The 23239-nt window shown below is 42.7% G+C and overlaps 1 protein-coding gene across 2 annotated transcripts in view; it reads left to right on the top strand.

The window, feature by feature from the left end:
• The window catches only part of rgs17 (regulator of G protein signaling 17), a 30712-nt gene extending 18489 nt beyond the window's left edge, over nucleotides 1-12223 (top strand). For both annotated transcript variants that reach the window (XM_062995314.1, XM_062995313.1), the window contains exons 3-6: nucleotides 3032-3162; nucleotides 9084-9158; nucleotides 9983-10214; nucleotides 11798-12223. In XM_062995314.1, the coding sequence (XP_062851384.1) occupies nucleotides 3032-3162; nucleotides 9084-9158; nucleotides 9983-10214; nucleotides 11798-11983 (624 nt within the window). In that variant the 3' untranslated portion in view covers nucleotides 11984-12223. The remainder of the gene's footprint in view (nucleotides 1-3031; nucleotides 3163-9083; nucleotides 9159-9982; nucleotides 10215-11797) is intronic.
• The last annotated feature ends 11016 nt before the right edge of the window (nucleotides 12224-23239 follow it).

Raw genomic sequence — 23239 nt, 5'->3', positions numbered from 1 at the left:
CATTACCAGCCTCTAAATTCCGTACTGTTGGCGATCGGGCATTCAGAATAGCTGGCCCCAAACTCTGGAACGGTCTTCCTCCAGTGCTGCGTGCCTGTACATCTGCCACTGTCTTCAAAACCATCCTTAAAACACACCTATTCCAGCCAGCTTTTGGGTGAACACAAAGGCGTACTTTTTTTGTAGTGCGTCCAATTGCCCGATTGCGTCATGCTTCCTCTCCACCAATGCTGATCCCCGCTCTGATTGAGGAGAACGAATCTAACTCACGCCCCCTCCGACATGTGGGCAGCAGCCGTATGCATCTTATCACCTGCACTTTGACGAGTGCAGTGCAGCTCAGCGTTGTGTACGGAGAGACACACCCTGAGAGCACTCTTTTTCCCATCAATCAGCCAGCAGAGGTCGTAATTGCACCAGTCATGAGAGAGAGAGAGAGACCCCATCAGGCTTAGTCCCGCCCATATCTAAACAACAGGCCAATCGTTGTTCATGTGGCTGCTCAGCCTTAGCCGGTAGGCAGAGCTGAGATTCGATACGATGTATTTGAGATCCCAGCTCTGGTTTCAGCGTGTGTTTTTACCGCTGCGCCACCTGAGTGTAAAGTATATACTATATGCGCCACCTAAAGTATATAATATTTTATATACTTTTTTGTATTTTACTATCGATATTTAATTCTATATCTTCATCTTTTAGATTATATAATACTTTCTCCTTACTACTTATTCATCTTATAACATCTTATCTACCTGTATCTTAATTATTTGTTTCTTTGTTTTTGTATTTTATTATTTTTATTGTAAAGTGTCCTTGGGTGTCCTGAAAGACGCTTATTAAATAAAAAATTATTACCATTATTATTAATTGACGTTGTAATGGTTCAAAAAAAGTGTCGTATGGGGTTGAAGTTAGAACCTTGTTCAGGCAGCTCAAGTTCCTCCACACCAGACTCCTTAGCTCAGGGGTGGGCAATTAAATTTTCCAAGGTGCCACATAAGAAACTGGGACTGTTGAGGAGGGCCAGACCAATAAGGTGAACTTAATTCTGCTCAATATTTTTTATAATTTTATCTCGTTATTAAAAGCAGTAAATTGTACAGTTCTGATAATCTGTTAATGTTTAGATGATACAACAACAAAATTAGAAGTAGGCAGAGTAAAAACATCAACATTATTTTACTATTTAAACAAAAAAATGCAAAAAAAACAAATGTGAACAAAATGTGCAGGTTTTTAAACTTTACACTATTTTGTTTGGAGTCTATTTACCTCATTTGCTGTTTTTCAGTCCTTTGTTATTGTTCCTGTCAGAAACAATCCTGGTGTATCGCATGTTTGATGTAGGGCTGGGCGATTTTCACGATTAATTCGGTTAATCAGAACGAACGTTTTCACCCGATGTTAGAATGTGACAATCGCGATTGTTTACATACTTTATATTTTTACTAAAATACCAACATGTCACGAGGCAGAAACTGACCAGACGCTCGTGGAATATAAATCAGGGAAAGTTTAATATAAAAAGGCAAAAACAGTGTCCAAAATCAGGTCAGAGTCCAAAACCAGCGGATAAACTAAAACAGTAAACGGAAGACAACAAGGGTTATACACGGTAACGGTTAGATTCAGCAATAAGGAGCGTAAACACGATCGGTAAAACGAGACACAAACAGAAGAGTTTAATTAAGATCCACTGAATCGAACACCGCTGAACTGAATCAAAACTCCGGCGCCGATGAGCGCGATCAGGATTGGCTGACCGGGGACATGTGACGGTCCGTGGAAACATGGGAGTTGTAGTCTATATAGTTAGAAGCAGAACGTGCCCCCTCCATCCACCCCCCCAATCACAAGAGGACAAAATCAAAGCTGAGCTGAGTGATTACTTCACCCCCCCCTCCCCCAGTATAGATACTGATACAGACTCACTCAGTGGTGGAAACAGCACAGCACAGACTCGTGTTTCTTTTAAGAAACCTGTAAAGAACTTTTTTTTTGTCCTTTTCCTAATGTAAGGTTTTGCTGCACATAATTAAAAAAAAAAAAGAGTTGTTTGTGAGCTATTCTTATAAAGCATATAGATAATTCAGATTTCCATTTTGTTTTTAATTATTGTGATCGTTATTGTTATAAATTTTTAGATCCTTAAAAGGATAATTATAGGTGGTGGTGGTACTATTTTTGCACTTCTGCAGTCATTTTAATTTACAATGCAAAAAAAAGTAATCTGAGTCTTATTTCAATTGCATTATACAAGAACAAAAAAAAAAAAATCGTAATCGACTAATCGGTTATAATTTTAAAATAATCGAGATTTTTTTTGGGGGCAAAATCGCCCAGCCCTAGTTTGATGTACATTTATTTATGTCTGATTTTTAATCATGCGGGCCGGTTGGGGATGACTCCGGCCCGCGGGCCATACAATGCCCAGGTCTGCCTTAAATGCTTTCTTTACAGACCTTTTTTGTCCACAAGGGCACAGTCAAGATTGAAAATGTGTGTTTCACTAGGAGTTGCCTAATTATACTGAATACTAGATCATTAAAGTATCATGTTACATGAAAGGAAAAACAAGTATTTAAAAAGTTTTATTTATTTCATAACTAGTTATCAAACACGATTGAAGCTTTTGGTAAAACGTTTCACCAAACCCTGGATCCCAACCTGAGCACCCTATACTAAAATAATAATCATCATAAACAGCAATATATTGTGATTGTGTTGTGCTTTGGTGTAGCCAGGCATGTCTGTGTAGGCGCTCGGCCTGGTCGATACAAACTGGGATCTCATTTGTGCTAAGCTAATGCATTAGACCCTTGCACCACCTCAGCACGCTAGAGTGAAGCTTTCCAACGGCTGAAATTTGGCCAGATAACAGAAACACATAGGCAACCTGATTTAAATTTATAATAGCTACAAAAACCCTGTACTAATACCTCTGTATATCTATCATTGTCCAGATTTGCATGTAGATCTGGGTGTGTGCCATTCAGAAGGTTAACTAAAGGTGCTTCTGATTTGTTTGTAGCCTCGGAGTGTGAGTGGAGTTGAGATGAGGAAACAGCAGCAGGCCCACATCGAAGGACCCCCACAAGCCCCTGGACACCCGAGGCCAAACACTTGCTGTCTGTGCTGGTGCGGCTGCTGCAAATGCCTCTGGTAGGTGCCCGTCCTTTTCCTCAGGGGTGAAGTTGTTGGGTCACTGTAGTGACTACGTTACTGGAATATTTAAGAAGAAGAGTTCCTGAGGTGGGGCGGCACTGGGGTGCAATGGATAGCACTATCGCTTCCCAGCAAGAAAGGCATGGGTTCGATTCCCAGCCGGATGGCCAGGGTCCTTTCTCTGTGGAGTTTGCATGTTCTTCCTGTGTCTGTCTGAAAACCTAGTGAGCTGCCTTGCTGCCTACTGCCTACCTTATCCGCTGCCTCAGTAGAGAGGATTCTCATAAGGCAGATTATTTAGGCGCATTACTTATACAGAGATTACGTCACCACAGTTTTAGCTTACTAAGCTAACACAGTTAGCCTCAGGCCATTCAAACCAGTGGGCTGAGGCGGCACAACCCACTAGCTCGCCAGCTAACGTTTCCCTCCGTGTACCGAAAACGGTTAAACTGTCCCTATAATAAATGACGCTTGTGCCCCTTTATACATATTAAACATCAATGAGAATTTATTTACATTTGAAAAGAACTCCGTTGGTTGCTCCGCATTATATTCATCCACCAGGTTTGTCATTTTCTGTGAGAAAGTTGTGCCGCACTGAATGCTGGGATTGCCTTCAGCGCTGAGGAGGCGTCGGACGCTCCCTCGTCATTCAGTCAGATCATCACTCAGAATTAAGGCGCCTCAGTAGGAGCATTTTAAGGGAGCTAAGAATTTAGACACGCCCTCTTCTCGGGAGTGTAGGATGATGTAAAATGCGCCTGTGTAGAGAGATCACTCGGTTTTCGGACAGACCCTTGGCTCCTCAGATGCACATTGGTCTTTTGACCACCACTTTGTCCTACTCAGGGACACACCTGGCAGAAGGTCGGAAACGCCTCAAACAGGTCGCCGGTCCGTCACAGGGCAAACACACACACACACACACACACACACACAGAGGTGGAAAGTAACGAATTACATTTACTCTCGTTACTGTAATTGAGTAGTTTTTTTGTGTACTTGTACTTTTTAAAGTAGATTTTAAATAACATCCGTTACTGAGTATAATAAACGCTAAAAAAATCGCATCTGGGAAAGTGCTGCAGTGAATCCTGCGATGGGGAGTCGGATCTTTTGGCTCGGTTCCTTTTAAAGAGCCGCTCAAAAAAATGTCTCTTCATTCTTTTGTTCAGGCAGCGAGAGGCGCTACTGTAACTATAATACAGCCCCAATATTAAAATCAATGATCAACAATCATCTAATTCAAACAACACTTACATGAGAAAAAAAGATTGCTGTCAAAAGTAAACAAATTGACAACAAGTATATTTTAATAACTGCAATAAATCATCTGTTGTATAACTTGTAGCCAAACGACTCCCAGAGGCGACTCGGTTCCTTTTGTTCATTTTAAAGAGCCGTTCAATAGAATCGGATCGTTCACGAACGACCCATCACTGGTCTTTATACAGTTTAAAAAAGTTTTATGGGATGGTCTGTACTAAAATGACACATTACACATCCCTAAATGTTTTAAATGTTGTATCAACATGTTTTTTTCTATTATATTTTAATTAAAAACAACTATTGTGAGATTTATATCCACTTGTCACCCTCTCCTGTTAAAAAAATTACCTTTTACTTTTTACTTGACTAGTAATTTTACTCGTACTTAAGTAAAAATTCATTAAAGTAATAGTACTTTTACTTGAGTACAATATTTTAGTACTCTTTCCACCTCTACACACACACACACACACACACACACACACAGATTTACACCTAGGGAGATTTTAGTATCTCCAATCGACCTGATTGTATGTCTTTGGACTGTGGGAGGAAACCCATGCAGACACGAGAATAACATGTAGTAACTCCACACAGAAAGGACCCAGACCGCCCCACCTGGGAATAGAACCCAGGACCATCTTGCTGTGATGCAACACTGCAACAAATCTGGCATGGTTTTTTTTTAATAAATGGAAAATTAAAAATTTTATTAAATATTAATAACTGTCCTGGTTTGAACACGAGTATCAAAGAAAAATAAACTATTCTTTGGAGGGGGGTTTACAAGCCTGTGGTTATAAAAAGGCATTTCCACAAGCGTTCCTCATTATGCTTTGTGTTTATCTCCTCTGTAACCTGCTATTTCTGTCCCCACATCACATGCAAAACAGCTGTGTGGAGCACTTTATATATTTAGAGGCCTCTCAGCATGTGCGGACCCCTCGGCTAGCGAGGCCAATTATTCTTGCACAATAGAGACTTTGAGAGACGGAAGGCAGGCTCTCTCGTTTATGAACCCAAAATAGAGTCACGGCTTTCTGAGAACTCATGAACGTGAGCTGAAGGTTTCAGGTTCGGTTCGTGAGGGGTTTATTTACGTTAGAATGTACAAATAATGTTGGGATTCGGGTTATTTTTCTGAGAAGAGTTTGTAGTTCTGAGAGCATCGATGTACAGTAGATGAGAACCTTTCTGAAAGAGCCGTGCTTACTCATGCTGCTCTTAACTCTTTAATGGCCTGTTCAATCATTTGGTTGAGTGTAAATACTTGGGTAAAAATAAGCTGTATTTAAATAATCTTGTTTGGGACGTATCTACTGCTTGGTTGACATGTTAAGCTCAAAAATATTGGTAGATATTAGTTTTAAGAAAAAAGCCTTTCAACTTGAATCTGCAGCTGAAAATCATCAGCTGAGGGTGAGAGGAGTGGTAATCGGTCGTGTCTAAGAGACTGAGCGACGCTTATAGGTGGGGATGTAACGATGCACCACAAGACAGTTAAAAATCGATTCACATGTGTAACGATTCAAATCGGTTTACATGTATAATGAATCAATATTCACTTTAAACAGCAGAGGGCGGCGCCCAGGTGGCGCTGCGGGATATTCCGCTTGCACACCGGCGCCGACTTTCTGAACTCCCCGGTTCCAAACTCTGTGTTGCGCCATCTAGCGGGCATAATTGGCAGTGCCTGCAGCAGATACTAATTGGCCAGCGTATCTTCAGGACTATGTGTGGGTGGGTCTTCATACGCTGTGTAAGGACCCTGATTGGCGGAAGAGACGCCTGTGCAGAATGCAGGGGCGAGAAGAGGAGGGCTGTACACGTGTCGGAAGAGGCGTGTACAGCGACGTTCTCTCCTCGGATGCAATCTGGTATCTCTCAGCAGCGGAAGACAAAACTGAGTCGCAAAATCAAGAGGAAAATGGGGAGAATGTATTTATGTGAGGATACTTTATTTATTTGTATTATTCATTTATTTATTTAATGCTGGATTTGTTTCATTTCAGTTTTTTTTTTACACATAAAGGGAAACGTGCAACATTGTTTTGCACAGTTTGTACCTACCTCAGAAATAAAAGGGCATTTATTATTTAGATAAATAAAAGATAATCACAAATACAGTATTTTATTACAGTTTATTTACAGTATTTTTTAGAGAGAAAAAATAAAAGGAAACTTTGTCATAATTTGTCTTCCATTTAATTTGGTTTAAAATCGTATCGTGAACCCAGTATTGTGAATCGCATCGCATCGTGGGTAGAGTGTATCGTTACATCCCTACTTATAGGGTGTGTTCGAAAACCTAGTGAGCTGCCTTGCTCTCTTACTGCCTACCCAGGCAGGTGCCTCAGTAGAGAGGATTCTCGACTTATAAGTCAGATTATTCAAACGCACTACTTAGAGATTACATCGGTTTTCACTTACTAAGCTAACACAGTTAGCATCATGCCATTCAAACCAATGGGATGAGGTGGCACAGCGCGCTAGCATGTCAACTAACATCTCCCTCAGTGTACCGAAAACGGTTAAACTGTCCCTGACAAGCCTGATAATTTATTTACGTTTACGCTCCGCATCGCCCGCCATATTTTTTTGTTTGTTTGTTTTTTTGTGAGAAAAGTTGTGCCGCACTGAATGCTGGGATTGCCTTCACCGCTAAGGCAGCATCGGATGCTCCCTCGTTATTCACTTAAAATACCATTTACATTTAAGGTGTCTTACTAGGGAGCATTTTAAGGCATCTAGGATCTAGGACGCGCATAGGATGGCGTAAAATGCTGTCTATGTAGAGAGCGCACTAGGTTTTCGAACACACCATTTTAGCTCCATCTGATTTCCACCTTTTCGGATGCTCGAGGTCAAGAAGCTTTAAGGGGAAGAAGATTTTCATGTGATGATGTGAAAGCAGCTGCGATTCAGTGGCTACGCGCTCAAGCAAAAACATTTTCGCTGATGGCATTAAAAAGTTGCATCGGAAGGTGACTGTAGAAAAGTGATGCAGTTTGTTTTTAAAATTCTTAATAGAGTTTAAAAAGTGTGGAAACTTTTATGGCAAAGCGATGTACAGTAGTACTGTGACAGTATATTGTGTAAGCATTTGAAGATTAAGGGCCATGGTCAAGGGCCCAACAATGGCAAACTGGCAGTAATGAGGCTTGAACCAGTCCAGTACCTTAACCCCTAGGCTACAATTGCCCTATTTGCACTAGATAACCATTAAAGCATTAAGCCCACTAGCAGCATTTCTAGAGTTCATGTTGGTGTGGCTCCACTGCAGCGATTCAGGCCTTGAACTGCTCGAAACTTCTCGTCAGATGAATGGAACATGTGTCTTTGTGTAGCCCCTGAATTACCTGTGTGAAAAGGAACAGTCGGACTGATTCTCTTCATGAGTTATTCAGAGCAAATCTGTGCACTGAAAAGCTTAAGAAATAACTCATTCATTTCTGCTAATGAAATAAAAATAAATTCCATGAATATCGCAGTTCCTGGAAACCGTGAAATTTTAATCCTGTGTCTGTTTGCAACAATACAAGTAATTAAGCAAAGAACTTCAACATTTTATTACATTCGATTCAATGGCAGCTAGAGACGTGTTCCTGAGGTGCCCAGCTATTCCGGAAATGGGGTTTGTACTTACTGAGCTCTTATAACTGAGTCTGAGTTATATCTAAGGCCCTACCTAATTCACGGACCGTAAAATGAGCCTTTTCCCATGTAATATACAAATTGCTTTGAAATTTAAGGTTTGTGTTTAGTGATTTAACATTTTTCATTCATGCAGCGTTCAAGTGTCTCACGTTTCTGGGTAATCTGCACTATGAGGCGTCCTAGCAATCCTACGGCAATTCAGTTAGCAATCATAAGTCAAAATGTCCAAGATGTTGAAGTGTAAAGCAGCTAAAAACACGACTCGGATGCCGCTCAGGTGGCACAGCGGTAAAATACGCTAGCACACCAGAGCTGGGATTTCGAATACATGGTATTGAATCTCAGCTCTGCCTTTCGGCTGGGCTGGGCGGCTATATGAACAACGTTTGACTGTTGTTCATAAAGGGTTAGGGAGCTGGATGGAGACATCATAACTGGTGCAGTTACGACCTCTTCTGGCTGGTTGATGGCGTCGAGGAATAATACGTTGATCAGGGTGTGTCTCTCTGTGCACAGGGCTGATTCGCATATGAACTCGGCTGGTGCAGGTGAAAAAATGCAGTCGGCTGCTGCTCACGTATCGGAGGGGACGTGTGTCAGTTTGCTCTCCTCAATCAGGGGCGAGGGTCAGCACCAGTAGAGAGGAAGCATAATGCAATTGGGTAAAATCAGGAGAATGAGGGAGAAAATGAAAAAAAAAAAAACTCAGGTAACTGAGTTTGGAAAACTAACAACCAGTTCTGTGGATGTGGGGTTGTCTAAACACGGACGAGTATTTTCATATTTGAGACAGAACACAAAGCCTCGCACTGTCGCTGGATGTTCTAGGTTTACATTTAACTATTAAGAGAGCTGTGCTGTGTATCGTAGCTTCTATTTATTTTTCATTCAATTTATGAGTGTAATTTAATGACTGCTGTGAAATCTGTGGCCCTAGTTATAACAAAACTCACTGTTTCTGTTCTTTCGGTCTGATTTATTCTTTAAAGGAATGAAGATGGAAGGGAACGTCCAGAGCGCCAAACATGTACAAAAATGGACAGCATAGAAGCAGCAGATGAGCAGTAAGTCATCACGATATCTTCACTACACATTAACACAGCATTCCCAGTTCTTTAACAGCATTGTGTCACGTTTATAGTTTAAACTAATGTTAATGCTGTTACGGGGTTCCGACAAACACTTCATTTGCATTTAAGACGTGTTTTCAAATAATAAAGTAAGCTGCTCTAGATACTTTTTTTGAGGGACTGAAGAGCAATGCTCTGCTGGGAAACCTCGGGTCCTGCCATCCATGTGGATGTTACTTTGACACGTACCACCTACCTAAGCATCGTTGCAGACCATGTTCATCCTTTTATGGAAGCTGTATTCCCTGATATCTGTGGCCTCTTTCAGCAGGATGATGCTCCCCGCCACAAAGCTAAAATGCTTCAGGAACGGTTTGAGGAGCACAACGACGAGTTTGAGGTGTCGACTTGGCCTCCAAATTCCCCAGATCTCAATCCAATCGAGCATCTGTGGGATTTGCTGGAGAAACAAGTCCAATCCACGGAGGCCAAACCTCACAACTTACAGGAGTTAAAGGATCTGCTGTGAACATCTTGGTGCCAGATACCACAGCATACCTTCAGGGGTCTAATGGAGTCCATGCCTTGATGGGTCAGGGCTGTTTTGGCAGCAAAAGGGGGACCAACACAATATTAGGAACGTGGTCAAAATCTTATCAGTGTATATATAATTGCCTATGTCTAAACAGCGGGGGGTGGGGGGATGTCTTCAGGGTTGTTGAGTTTTCAGGGAATCTAACTGGTGATTAAGCTGTAAAAGTTTTAAATCATATTTAATACAGATGACTTGGTTTATCGCTTGTTTTGTTTTGCTGAAGGCATCCCACACTGGATGAAGTGGTAGCCTGGGCGCGAAGCTTCGAGCTCATGATGCGCTCCACAGAGGGCAGAGACTTTTTCAGGCAGTTCCTTCGGTCGGAGTACAGCGAGGAGAACCTGCTGTTCTGGCTAGCCTGTGAGGAACTGAAGAAGGAGACCAACCCGTCAGCTATCGATGAGAAAGCAAGGAACATTTACGAAGATTATGTATCCATCCTGTCACCTAAAGAGGTAACGGACCAGATCTGTTCCTCTGATATTATTTTATTTTGTGGTATTAACACACATTGACATTTTGATAAAGCATTTTTTGCTGTGCCAAACAAAACCATTTAGCTTATTTTAGACATGAGGGTGTGGAAGATGCTGCTCTGTTGTCACATTGTTATTCCCTAGTGCTTCTTTAAACTTTGCTTTCTTTATTCATTGTTTATTTTTACTTATCGCTTTATCCAGATCCTGGTCGTGGTGGTTCTGGAGCCCACCTGAAACAAAGGAAGTAAACAGGCCAACACACCTACACGTTTGCTCACTTATACCTGGGTGCAAGTAATAGCAGCCAGTCCACATTTCGCATGTTTTGGGAGATGAGAGGTACCCAAAAGAAAGAGGGTAACCTGCTCTGTTTAAAACATCTTATAGTGCAGTTTATCAGAGGGATGGCTGAACAACCTAGACATTTGTCAGTGAGCTCTTAGTGGTGCAAAAATAAAGAGGGTTGCATCAGGCAGGGCATCCGGTGCCACATTAGGCGTGTGCTCCAGAATGAGAAAAGCCGAAAGATCAAAAAAATTGCAGTTTAAATCCTGAAAAGCTTGGCACCTTATATTTTTAGTAAAAAAAAAATTCAGGACAGGCGGCACGGTGTCTCGGTGGGTAGCACTGTCGCCTCACAGCAAGAAGGTCCTGGGTTCGATCCTTAGGTGGGGCGGTCCGGGTCCTTTCTGTGTGGAGTTTGCATGTTCTAGCCGTGTCTGCGTGGGTTTCCTCCGGGAGCTCCGGTTTCCTTCCACAGCTCAAAAACATGCAGTCAGGTTCATTGTGTCTGCCCTGCGATAGACTGGTGCCAGCACCCCCCAAATGACCCTAACTGAATAACCGGTTAAGAAAGTGAGAGTGAGTGAGTGAAATTCAGGACACATAAATCTCTTTTCCACCGGTGAAGTGGGCGTGTCTAAATTCTTAGATTCCATAAAATACTCGTATTGAGGCGCCTTAATTCTGAGCATATCAGATGAGGGAGCGTCCGACTCTTCCTCAACGCTGAAGGCAATCCCAGCATTCACAAAAAATTAAAAACATGACGGACAAATGTGAAGCAACCAACTGAGTTTTGTTCAAATGTAAATAAACTGTCGTCAGTGACAGTTTAACCATTTTCTGTACACGGAGGGAGACGTTAGCTGGCATGCTAGCGGGTTGTGCCCTCTCAGCCTGTGGTGACGTAATCGGCGTAATCTCTGTCTAAGTAGTGCGTCTAAATAATCCGCCTTAGAGAATCCTCTCTACTGAGGCAGCTGATCACGTAGGCAGCAAGGCAGCTCACTAAGTTATCAGACAGACCCCTGGGTAAAGCAGTAATGAAAATGAAATGTGATGTGATGCTGTGTATGTTATAGATAACCAGTTAGAGGAAATGGGCAGAATTTGCATTCCTAATTTGGTTTTACCTGGATGATTGATGTTATATATATGTGTGTTTGCAGTGGGTCTGGCAGAAACCCAGGAGAACTCAAGAGCTTGCTAGCTATTCACATGACCATTCTGTCAGTCTCTGGTTTAAATGGTATAAAAGATTTTAATGTGTTCCGCAGGTCAGTTTGGATTCGCGGGTGAGGGAGGGCATCAATCAGAGCCTGGCCGAGCCCAGCAGCCTGATGTACGAGGAGGCCCAGCTCCAGATCTACACGCTCATGCACAGAGACTCGTTCCCGCGTTTCCTCAACTCGTCTGTTTACAGGGACCTCCTGGAACAAACGAGGGCCTGCTTGGACACCTAAGGTTCCAGCCAAAAAGACACTTGACACACACACAAAAAAAACAAGCCCTACGGTGCCACTATCGAAAGGTGTGATGTTTCCTTTTCATAGAGCGAGTAGTTAAGCAATTCTTACCGTCCAGTAGTGAGCCTGACGTTCACTTCCTGTATAAGTGCCAATACAAGCTGCTCAGCCAACTGTGACAAAAAAAAGAAGCGTGTGAGGAGAATCATCTGAGCCCTAACTTCTCGTTCCCATTTTCTGTCTCTCTCTCTCGCTCTCTTTTCTCTCTCGTTAACCTGTCTCACTCTCTCTTGTGTTTGAGGACAGCTGGAAAACGATGCTTTATAAGCGGATAAGAGTTACATGAGGTATCTTTGCATGATGAAATTTCTTCTAGTATTTCTCGTATTTAAGCCTGGCAGGACTGCAGTGACGTTTGATATGACGTGAAATTGAATTCTCACGAGAACAGAGCCTTTAAAGCTCTTGTAAGCGAAGGGAAATACAGTTTTGCTGATTTTTTTCACCGTCGTCGTGGTCGTCGTTTACCGCTGTCATCCGTCCGCCTGTTCTTTAGTCATGACGGCTTTTTCACTGGGATGAGTAAGGGCTAGCGTGGTTGGGCAGCTAAACGAACCATGAACCTGACTCTCCTCTGCAAAAATCACCATGCCTCGATGGTAATCAAGGGCACAGGAGCTGCCGGCGTCCTCCCAGGCCCTCCCAGTCCGGTCGTCTCAGAGAGAAGCGCGCGTACCGCACGTCACCGCTCGTAAGCGTCGCCCGATCGATAGTCCTGCTATCTGCGTTTCACAGGTACCGTGAGGGATTTAGAACGGTCATTTACATCGAAATGCCTTTTTTTAAAAACCGAGTCTTAAGGTTACAAACACTGCCTCGTCTTTGAAGGCAGCACGACGTACGTCTCTGTTCAGGCACTGCATAAAGACACTTTTGGTAAGAGTTCCTTCGACACACTTCTGGTTTTGATACGTTTTTTTTTCTGTACAATGACGTGTATCGATGTTCAGCTGATTATGTACGTATGTCTACACAAAGCTCACGAAGCTTTCCTAACGAAGGTGGAAGATTTATGTTGAGATAGTGAAAGCTATTATTTCAGCTGTCTGTTCACCAGTTAGCTCGAACCAGCAGGTAGAATCGATTAAACAGTTGAACTAAATCTGAGAAAATCCCTGCAGGACTTTTACTTTTTCGAAGCTGGAATTTAGCACGTCTGCTTTTCTGAACTTAAAGATTTATTGACGGAGGATGAAAAGCAGTCATCCGCTTTGTGGCGCTCGAGGCCGGCTAGCATGCGTTTATGTGATTGTGCTATGAACACGTCGGGATACACGATTCAGTAACCACTATAGATGGTACGTTTTAGGACCTTTGTCCGCAATATCTAATATCTTCAGCCGTTTTTTGATTGAAGGATTCACACTCAAATATTTGGCTTTTTATTTAATGCCAGTTCTTTCCTGTCGTACGAAGCCCGGTGCATGATAATCTATTGTGTAAATGACTGCTTGGTATCTCCAGATTTCCTCATATCGGCCATTAATTGTCCTAGTCTGGTCACCATCCATCTCCATCATTTTTCTTAATGTGGCATCTTTATTAGGATGCTTTGCCAATGAAACTGAAGAGCATCGTTTTATGTTTGAAGTGCCATTCTCCACGTTTACAATATATTATATTATAGTAGTCACTATTTATATTCATGAAATCTATTTGAAGATTTTATAAAAGAAATAATATAAGTATTAGTATGTTCACACTGCAAGTAAAATGTACCTGAATCCATGAACAGCTAATCATTTTTAGTCTGAAACTGAAACTGAAATCCGGTACATGTCTGATCTACAGCAACGCAAAACGTTCATTTATTAGACTTTAATAATAATAATAATAATAAAAAATCAGTATTTTAATACATTTGGATATAAAATGAGTATAATTGTATACCGACAGTAAAAAAACACAAAAGTACTGAAATATATATATATATAAAGTTATGCCTGTTATGTCGATGTATATTAGAAGCCTGGATAGCTCAATCGGTAGAGCGCATCAGAATTTTAATGTGAGGGTCCAGGGTTCAAGTCTCTGTGTTCGGTCGATCCATTTTGTGGGACAGTGGTAGCCTAGTGGGTCAACAATAGGAAAATTGTGGATTTGAATCCCGACTCTGCCATGAAGCCACTGTTGGGCCCTTGAGCAAGGCCCTTAACCCTCTCGGCTCCAGGGGCGCTGTACAATTATTTGCTCTGACCCAGCTTCCAAACAAGATAAGATTTACAGTCCTGTTAGTATGTTCACACTGCAGGTAAGATGTACCTGAATCCATGAACAGCTAATTATTTTTAGTCTGAAACTGAAATCCGGTACATATCTGATCTACAGCAATGCATCTGAACAGCAAAACAGACTTTAATAATAATAATAATAATAATAATGAATCAGTATTTGAATGTATTAGGATATAAAATGAGTATAATTGTATACCGACAATAAAAAACATAGTACTGAACTATGATGTAAAACTAAAAATCTTGGCAAGTCCCAAATGGTTTGATTTGAACCGTATTCTAGTGGTTAAGGTACTGAACTAGTAATCAGAAGGTTGCTGGTTCAAGCCCCACCACTGCCAGGTTGCTGCTGTTGGGCCCTTGAGGAAGACCCTTAACCCTCAATTGCTCAGACTGTATACTGTAACTGTAATGTAAGTCACTTTGGATAAAGGCGTCTGCTAAATGCTGAAAACTGTGCATTACTGGACATGTTACACTGTTAACACAGTTCCTGGTAAATGGCCTCGTTAGTCTGTGCCCCTAAGAGTTTAGCTCTGAAGTTCAGCATCACTTCAGGAAAATCATCATGTTTGTCTGTTTTTAACAGTGGGAAATAAAATAAACGTCATTATTTACCATCTAAGCCATTTTTTAAAAAAAGTGACAGTATTGTACCAGCATCTCACCATCTCCTTTACCTGCACATTTTTCTACCTGCCTGTTAATGAAGATCCAGAGATTTCTGACATTAACAGCCTGACATGCTTGACAATACTTGACAGTTTCACCAGCAGTATGTTTCCATGTTACTACAAAATCAGTTAATACAACATTCAGTCCCAGTAGATCAAATTCCTGTTTTATGGTTCATTTACACAACATGACGTTTAATAATACAGAATTACTGAGCTTACTACTGACAGTTTATAGACATACAGTAGTCGTATACAGTGATACAGAATTTTACTCTTGACGGTCCAGGGTTTGCAGACACTGTTGGGCCCTTGAGCAAGGCCCTTAACCCTTTCAGCTCAAGGGGTGACCCATCTGACCCAGCTTTCAAACAAGGTAGGATAATTAAAGTATTTAAAATAATAGGTTATAATAATATTAATAAGCAAATGCATAAAATCATTCATGCATGAAATGATAGCCATTTATACTCACTCACTTTCTTAGTGGGGGGAGGTGGTGCTGGAGCCTATCCCAGCTTTTCAGTGGGCACAAGGCAATTCAATTCATGTCTTTGGACTGTGGGAGGAAACCGGAGCTCCTGGAGGAAACCCACGCAGACATGGGGAGAACAGGCAAAATCCAGACAGAAAGGACCCGAACCCAGGACCTTCTTGCTGTGAGGCGTCAGTGCTACCCACCATGTCGCCCCAGCATTTATACTTCAAAATTAAAAAGTAATTTATACTTCAAATTAAATTAAAGTCATTTAGAAAATAAAAACTGCATTCTGAAAGCTACATTAGAGAGTAAAATGAGTCTTATAAGCAAGTATTGTAAGTAATTAATAGTGTTTATTAGAAAAAAATATGTTCTGGCAGCATTAGTGGGAATAAATATTTAGGTTTTTATATATTTAAAAAAAAATATTTAATTTTTCCCACTTTTTTCCCCCAATTTTCTCCCCTAATCTAGTCGTGTCCAATTACCCTGATTGCGTCCTCTATACTGATTCGACCCTTCACCGCTGACTGAGGACGCCACTCAACTGACATGCGCCCCCTCCGGCACGTACAGTCAGTACAGACTGCATTTTTCACCTGCACGAGTCGAGCTCATACACCGACGGGCACTGTGTACGGAGGCCCACACCCCCATCGGCATTATTCCTCAGCCCTGTGCAGGCGCCATCAGTCAGCCAGCAGGGGCCGCAGTCGCACCAGTCATGAGGACCTATGATCCGACTTTTTACCCCCTAACCCTGAACAACAGCCAATCGTTGTTCATGCAGCCGCCCAGCCCAGTCGGAAAGGCAGAGCTGAGATTCGATACGATGTATTCAAAACCCCAACTCTGGTGCGCTAGTGTACTTTACCGCTGCGCCACCTGAGCGGCATATTTAGGTTTTTTATTCACATATGTGGTGATTTAACTACGGCCAAACTAAAACCAGACACATTTAACCTTGCAGTGTGAACTTACACTTCAGTATCAGCCCATAAAAAGAGACGTAGATTAACGTGCAAGCCTTTACATACTTAATAAAACATCATGCATGTGTTTTCTAGAGTTGGGTTAAAATATTTACAGTTCACTGTCCTTAAAGTGAACAAAATATGATGGTCTTACTACCAGAATAAGTCTACAGCAGTGATGTTAAGCTCCTTTAAACCCCTAAAATCTGGGACGCTCGTGTTTTGTATTTTTCACACCTGCAGCTCTAACATCTTTTGCTCTAATTCACTGGGCTGCACTCATCTTTACATTCACCATAAAGAGCCTGATACACATGGTGTAGAACATTAATAACAACATCCAGCATTCAGTACAAACTCCTCATCACTGTGCTAGTTGTAAATCAGGTGCTACAATCCGGTTTAGGCTATTACGTTGTCCTCTTCATGTACTGGAACATCCTCCTAAAGCAGGGGTGTCCAAACTTTTCTTGTTGGGGGCCAGATGGAGTGAAACATGTACAAACACGGGGCCACAGAGTCTTTAGTAATAAAACAAATACAAATATAACAGAGCTCTCTGATTACTACAGTTCCACTTCCTGTTTATCCCAGTGATCAGAAGAAGAAGATATCCTTTATTTGTGATATATACATACAGTATATACTGTATATCCCAGCTTGTTTGGAAGTTGTGGTCAGAGCGCAGGGTCAGCCATCGTACGATGCCTCTGGAGCAGACAGGGTTAAGGGCCTTGCTCAAAGACCCAACAGTGGCTGCATAGCAGAGCCTGGATTTGAACCGCCAATCTTCCAGTTAATAGCCCAAAGCTCTACCCACTAGGCTGTTCCCAAATGATCTTTATGATCTATCGTCCACAGTGTCGTGTAAACTAAACTACTTCTTTAAATTAAACATACCCACTTCCCTCGGAACTTGGCGCAGCTGAAACCTTCGGCGTTCGGCGTCTAGTTTTCGTTTCTTCAGAGCCGCCGCGTTTATCCAACAACTGGGGAACGTTAATGTAGGTGTGACGTTAATGTTTTGAGTCGGGGGGAAATAATTAGATTCATTTTATGTGAGAGCGCCACCCAGAGTTCAAACAGTTCAGACAGGTTTTTTTATCTGATTAAAAGCAGGATGACTTTAATTTTATTTTTAAAATACCTCGCAAGCGGGCGGCATGGTGGCTCGGTGGGTAGCACTGTCGCCTCACAGCAAGAAGGTCCTGGGATCGATCCCCAGGCGGGGCGGTCCAGGTCCTTTCTGTGTGGAGTTTGCATGTTCTCCCCGTGTCTGCGTGGGTTTCCTCCGGTAGCTCCGGTTTCCTCCCACAGTCCAAAAACATGCAGCCAGGCTAACTGGAGATACTGAATTGCCCTATAGGTGTGTGTGTGTGTGTGTGTCTGCCCTGCGATGGACTGGCATCTCGTCCAGGGTGTTACTGTGTGCCTTGCGCCCATTGAAAAGCTGGGATAGGCTCCAGCACCCCTCACGACCCTAAGTGGTTTCAAGCCGTTTTTCTTAAAGAGCTACATATAGTAAATCCCTCTCATTAAACGGGAGTGTAAGTTCACCCTGGTGAAGTTTAATCCTTCCCGGTACATTGTCATGTTATTTTACTTCGAATTTCAACTCTTGAGATGCACACAGTTAATCTTAATCAGTAATTTGGGCCGGCACGGTGACTCGGTGGGTAGCACTGTTGCCTCACAGTTTGCATGGGTTTCCTCCGGGAGCTCTGGTTTCCTCCCACAGTCCAAAGACGTGCAAGTGAGGTGAACTGGAGATACAAAATTGTCCATGACTGTGTTTGACATTAAAAACTCAGCACACAAGTTTATATGAAACACAGTCATGGACAATTTAGTGTCTCTAATTCATCTCACTTGCACGTCTTTGGACTGTGGGAGGAAACCGGAGCACCCGGAGGAAACCCACATGGACATGTGGAGAACATGCAAACTCCACACAGACAGGACCTAGACCGCCCCACCTGGGGATCGAACCCAGGACCTCCTTGCTGTGAAACGATGCCCCCTGACTAGTAAAACGATGTCTGTTCACCCAGGAATTCGACTCTCAGGATTTGCACATTCTTTACCCCTTTACTCTAAATTAGGACGTCATTCACCGCCTGTCAGTATTAATTTGTTGGTAAATTATTGCATAATTATTGTCTAAGCAGGATTTTGACTCTAGGGTGCACGTGTGCTAAATATCTTTAAGGTGGGCGCTCAGGTGGCACAGTGGTAAACGCACGCTAGCACACCAGAGCTGACATTTCGAACTCGTCGTTTCGAAACTCAGCTCTGTCATCCAGCAGGCTGGGCGCCTACGTGAACAACGATTGGCTTGTTGTTCATACAGGGTGGGAGCCGGACAGGGACTCTCTCATAACTGATGCAATTACGACCTCTGCTGGCTGATTGATGGTGCCTTCACAGAGTGGAGGAATAATGCCGATCAGGGTGTGGCTCTCCGTACACAAAGCTGATCCGCATGTGAACTCACCTCGTGCAGGTGAAAAGATGCAGCCGGGTACTGCACACGTGTCGGATGTGTCAGTTTGCTCTCCTCACTCAGGGCGGGGATCGGCATCAGTAGAGAGGAAGTGTATGTATATTTTTAAGGTAAATTACAGTCTGTGCTGATACTTAAACCCTTTTTTCTTTAGTTTAACTCTTTCAATCGTATTTGCGTTGTTGCCGTTTTAGTGAATTGGACTAAACTAGTTTAGTGTTTTGTTAATCTTGCCAAAAAACAGCTAATTAACTCATTTCCTCACGTTTATTACGCCAAACTAAACTCATACAAGATAAATCCACACCATCTGAACTCAAGGCAAGCAGAACTGTCGGTAATAGGTATTTTCCTCCGATGTGTTGGTAATCTATGAGAGCATTTTTTTTCTGCATTGTACAGCGTCATCGATCGCCACCATCTTGCGAAGGATAGAGGAGACGGTGCAAGGGAGCCTGGGAAATGTAGTCAGTATTACAGTACATTGTAGCACCTGTAATAAAACAGTGCAGTAAATCTAAAACAACCACAAACTGTCGTGTTTTGTACCGAGAACGTTTATTCCGTGGGTGTACAGGTGATCCCACTGATATTTTAGTGTGGGTTCACAGTGTCGGATCTGACCAGAATTTTAAGTCTGGACTTGATTCATTAATCCTCTGACCCGTGTTAGTGAATTACAGTGTCTGTGTACCTGGAATTTAACCCCCTTGATGGTAAATTCCTGGGGGAGTGCATGTACGAAAGGGGCTTTAGGTTTAGTCCTAGTGCTTTTTAATGCCGGGCCTGGTAGATTTCAGAGGTGAGTATTTTAACGAACAGCATGAGGCCACATTTAGCATGCCGACGTAACCTCTTGTGTTTAAAACGACGTGCCATCGAGCTGAAGTAGTGACATATCGGTGTTAGCATATGTCACGCAATAACTAGCCGAGTTTAAAGCATGCAGGTACTTTTTTATCTCATTTTTCTGGCCTAAATGCCTGTTTGTTGTTTTTTTTTTATTATTAAGGAATGAAAATGTAAGGAAGTCGTGGTGCAGCTGAACTATGTTTACATTCAAATGCTGTCATGGATTTTCATGTATTTCGTGAACGGCCTGATTGAACCAACAGGGCACGGGTTGGGTCTCTGGATTTTTCTGATGTGCCACAAGAAACGTCCGTATCGATGCTCTGCTCTGATACAGACGTCCGATCTGTGTGTTTAAGCCAAATAAGCTCAATTAATCCATGACTTTATTAGATCTGGTTTATCTCGCTGGATTTACATCGATCAGCCATAACATTAAAACCACCTCCTTGTTTCTACACTCACTGTCCATTTTATCAGCTCCACTTACCATATAGAAGCACTTTGTAGTTCTACAATTACTGACTGTAGTCCATCTGTTTATCTGCATACTGTTCTTCAATGGTCAGGACCACCACAGAGCAGGTATTATTTAGGTGGTGGATGATTCTCAGCACTGCAGTGACACTGACATGGTGGTGGTGTGTTAGTGTATGTTGTGCTGGTATGAGTGGAGTTTTTAAATACCGTGTCCACTCACTGTCCACTCTATTAGACACTCCTACCTAGTTGGTTCACCTTGTAGATGTAAAGTCAGAGACGATCGCTCATCTATTGCTGCTGTTTGAGTCGGTCATCTTCTAGACCTTCATCAGTGGTCACAGGGAGCTGTTGGCTGGATATTTTTAGTTGGTGGACTATTCTTAGTCCAGCAGTGACAGTGAGGTGTTTAAAAACTCCAGCAGCGCTGCTGTGTCTGATCCACTCATACCAGCACGACACACACTAACACACCACCACCATGTCAGTGTCACTGCAGTGCTGAGAATGATCCACCACCTAAATAATACCTGCTCTGTGGTGGTCCTGACCATTGAAGAACAGCGTGAAAGTGGGGTAACAAAGCATGCAGAGAAACAGATGGACTACAGTCAGTAATTGTAGAACTACAAAGTGCTTCTATATGATAAGTGGAGCTGATAACATGGACAGTGAGTGTAGAAACAAGGAGGTGGTTTTAATGTTATGGCTGATCGGTGTATATGGTTATAGTCATGGATTAATTACCTCGTTTGATTTTACGTATCTGTACCAGATGAAGAGCGCTTGCTTAAAGGCTGTCTCAGGAAACAGCCAGTATTGACTAAACTTTGTACAATATGGCATTGTTTAGAATTCAGTTCCTAATGCCTCTTTTTTATTTAATATATTAGATTAACTGTCAGATCTTGGATGAATCGATGGGTGTCGTTGCCCTGAATGACATGTCCTGAAGTCATTTTATTGGGTTTCTTCTACCTCCCATGTTGCTTGTTTTTGTTTCGTTTTGTTTTTTCTTCGGTTCACATCTAGCTGTCGATGTAAAATGTGTTTATTTGAATCTACTTGAAGCCTAACACTGTAAATGACATGTGCACACGTATACTGAGGTTTGATAAAAGAGTAGCTATTATTTGTTGAATTTCACTCAGCATAATTAGATAAAGATTCAGGAAACACACCGTTTAAGGGCTAATCTCATTTTGCCTATGCAAACATGTTACGCGACGGATCGAAAGAACTGAAGGGATGTTGTTTTATTTTTTGGTTTTAAAGGAATCGGGTGGAACTTGGTTTACATTTCTCTTTGCTGATATTCTTCAGTCTAGGTCAAAAAGATGTTTGTTTTTATTTCTGTGTATATATATATAACAAATATATGAAGATAGCATACCATATTGATACAAAAAATACTCGATTAACACCTAAATAAATTTGTGTTGTGTGAACTGTGGTTGTTTTTAAAATTCAAGTTTGATTCACAAATGAAGGTAAAAGGTCACAACATAATCTACAACCCCAAATTCAAATAAAATAAAAACACAGTTTCAGACAGGATGAATCTGAGATATTTCATCTTTTATCTGCTCAACTTCATTTCATTTATTAATAAACATCCATTGCTGCATTTCAGGCCTGCAGTAAAGCATTTACCACTTTGTAATGTTGCCGTTCCTTTTCACCACCGAGGAGATCGAGTGATTTAGTGTTTCAGCTTTTATTTTGTCTCGTTCTTCCTGCAAACACGTCTTAAGATGTGCAGCAGTACGGGGGGTCGTCGTTGTCGCATTTTCATTTCAAAATTCTCCACACGTTCTCTATTAGGGACAGGTCAGGACTGCAGGCAGGTCGGTCCAGTACCCGTACCCTCTTCTTCCACAGCCACGCCTTTGTAATGTGTGCAGCAGGTGGTTCTGCATCGTCTTGTTGAGAAATGCTGGACGCCCCAGCACATGTTGCTCTAAGATCTTAATGTACTTTTCTGTATTAATGCTGCATCACAGAGTGTAAATGACCTTTACCAAGGGCACTGACACCAACCATACCATGACAGACCCTGGTACTGACACACCCCCATACCATGACAGACCCTGGTACTGACACACCCCCATACCATGACAGACCCTGGTACTGACACACCCCCATACCATGACAGACCCTGGTACTGACACGCCCCCATACCATGACACACCCTGGTACTGACACACCCCCATACCATGACAGACCCTGGTACTGACACACCCCCATACCATGACAGACCCTGGTACTGACACACCCCATACCATGACAGACCCTGGTACTGACACACCCCCATACCATGACAGACCCTGGTACTGACACGCCCCCATACCATGACAGACCCTGGTACTGACACACCCCCATACCATGACAGACCCTGGTACTGACACACCCCCATACCATGACAGACCCTGGTACTGACACGCCCCCATACCATGACAGACCCTGGTACTGACACGCCCCCATACCATGACAGACCCTGGCACTGACACCCCCCATACCATGACAGACTCTGGTACTGACACGCCCCCATACCATGACAGACCCTGGTACTGACACCCCCCCATACCATGACAGACCCTGGTACTGACACCCCCCCATACCATGACAGACCCTGGTACTGACACCCCCCATACCATGACAGACCCTGGTACTGACACCCCCCCATACCATGACAGACCCTGGTACTGACACCCCCCATACCATGACAGACCCTGGTATTGACACACCCCCATACCATGACAGACCCTGGTACTGACACACCCTCATACCATGACAGACCCTGGTACTGACACTCCACATACCATGACAGACCCTGATACTGACACACCCCATACCATGACAGACCCTGGTACTGACACTCCACATACCATGACAGACCCTGGTACTGACACTACACATACCATGACAGACCCTGGTACTGACACTCCACATACCATGACAGAACCTGGTACTGACACTACACATACCATGACAG

Source organism: Trichomycterus rosablanca, chromosome 5, assembly GCF_030014385.1.
Source record: "Trichomycterus rosablanca isolate fTriRos1 chromosome 5, fTriRos1.hap1, whole genome shotgun sequence".
Classification (NCBI taxonomy): Eukaryota; Metazoa; Chordata; class Actinopteri; order Siluriformes; family Trichomycteridae; genus Trichomycterus; species Trichomycterus rosablanca.
This window is presented reverse-complemented; position numbering and strand designations above follow the sequence as displayed.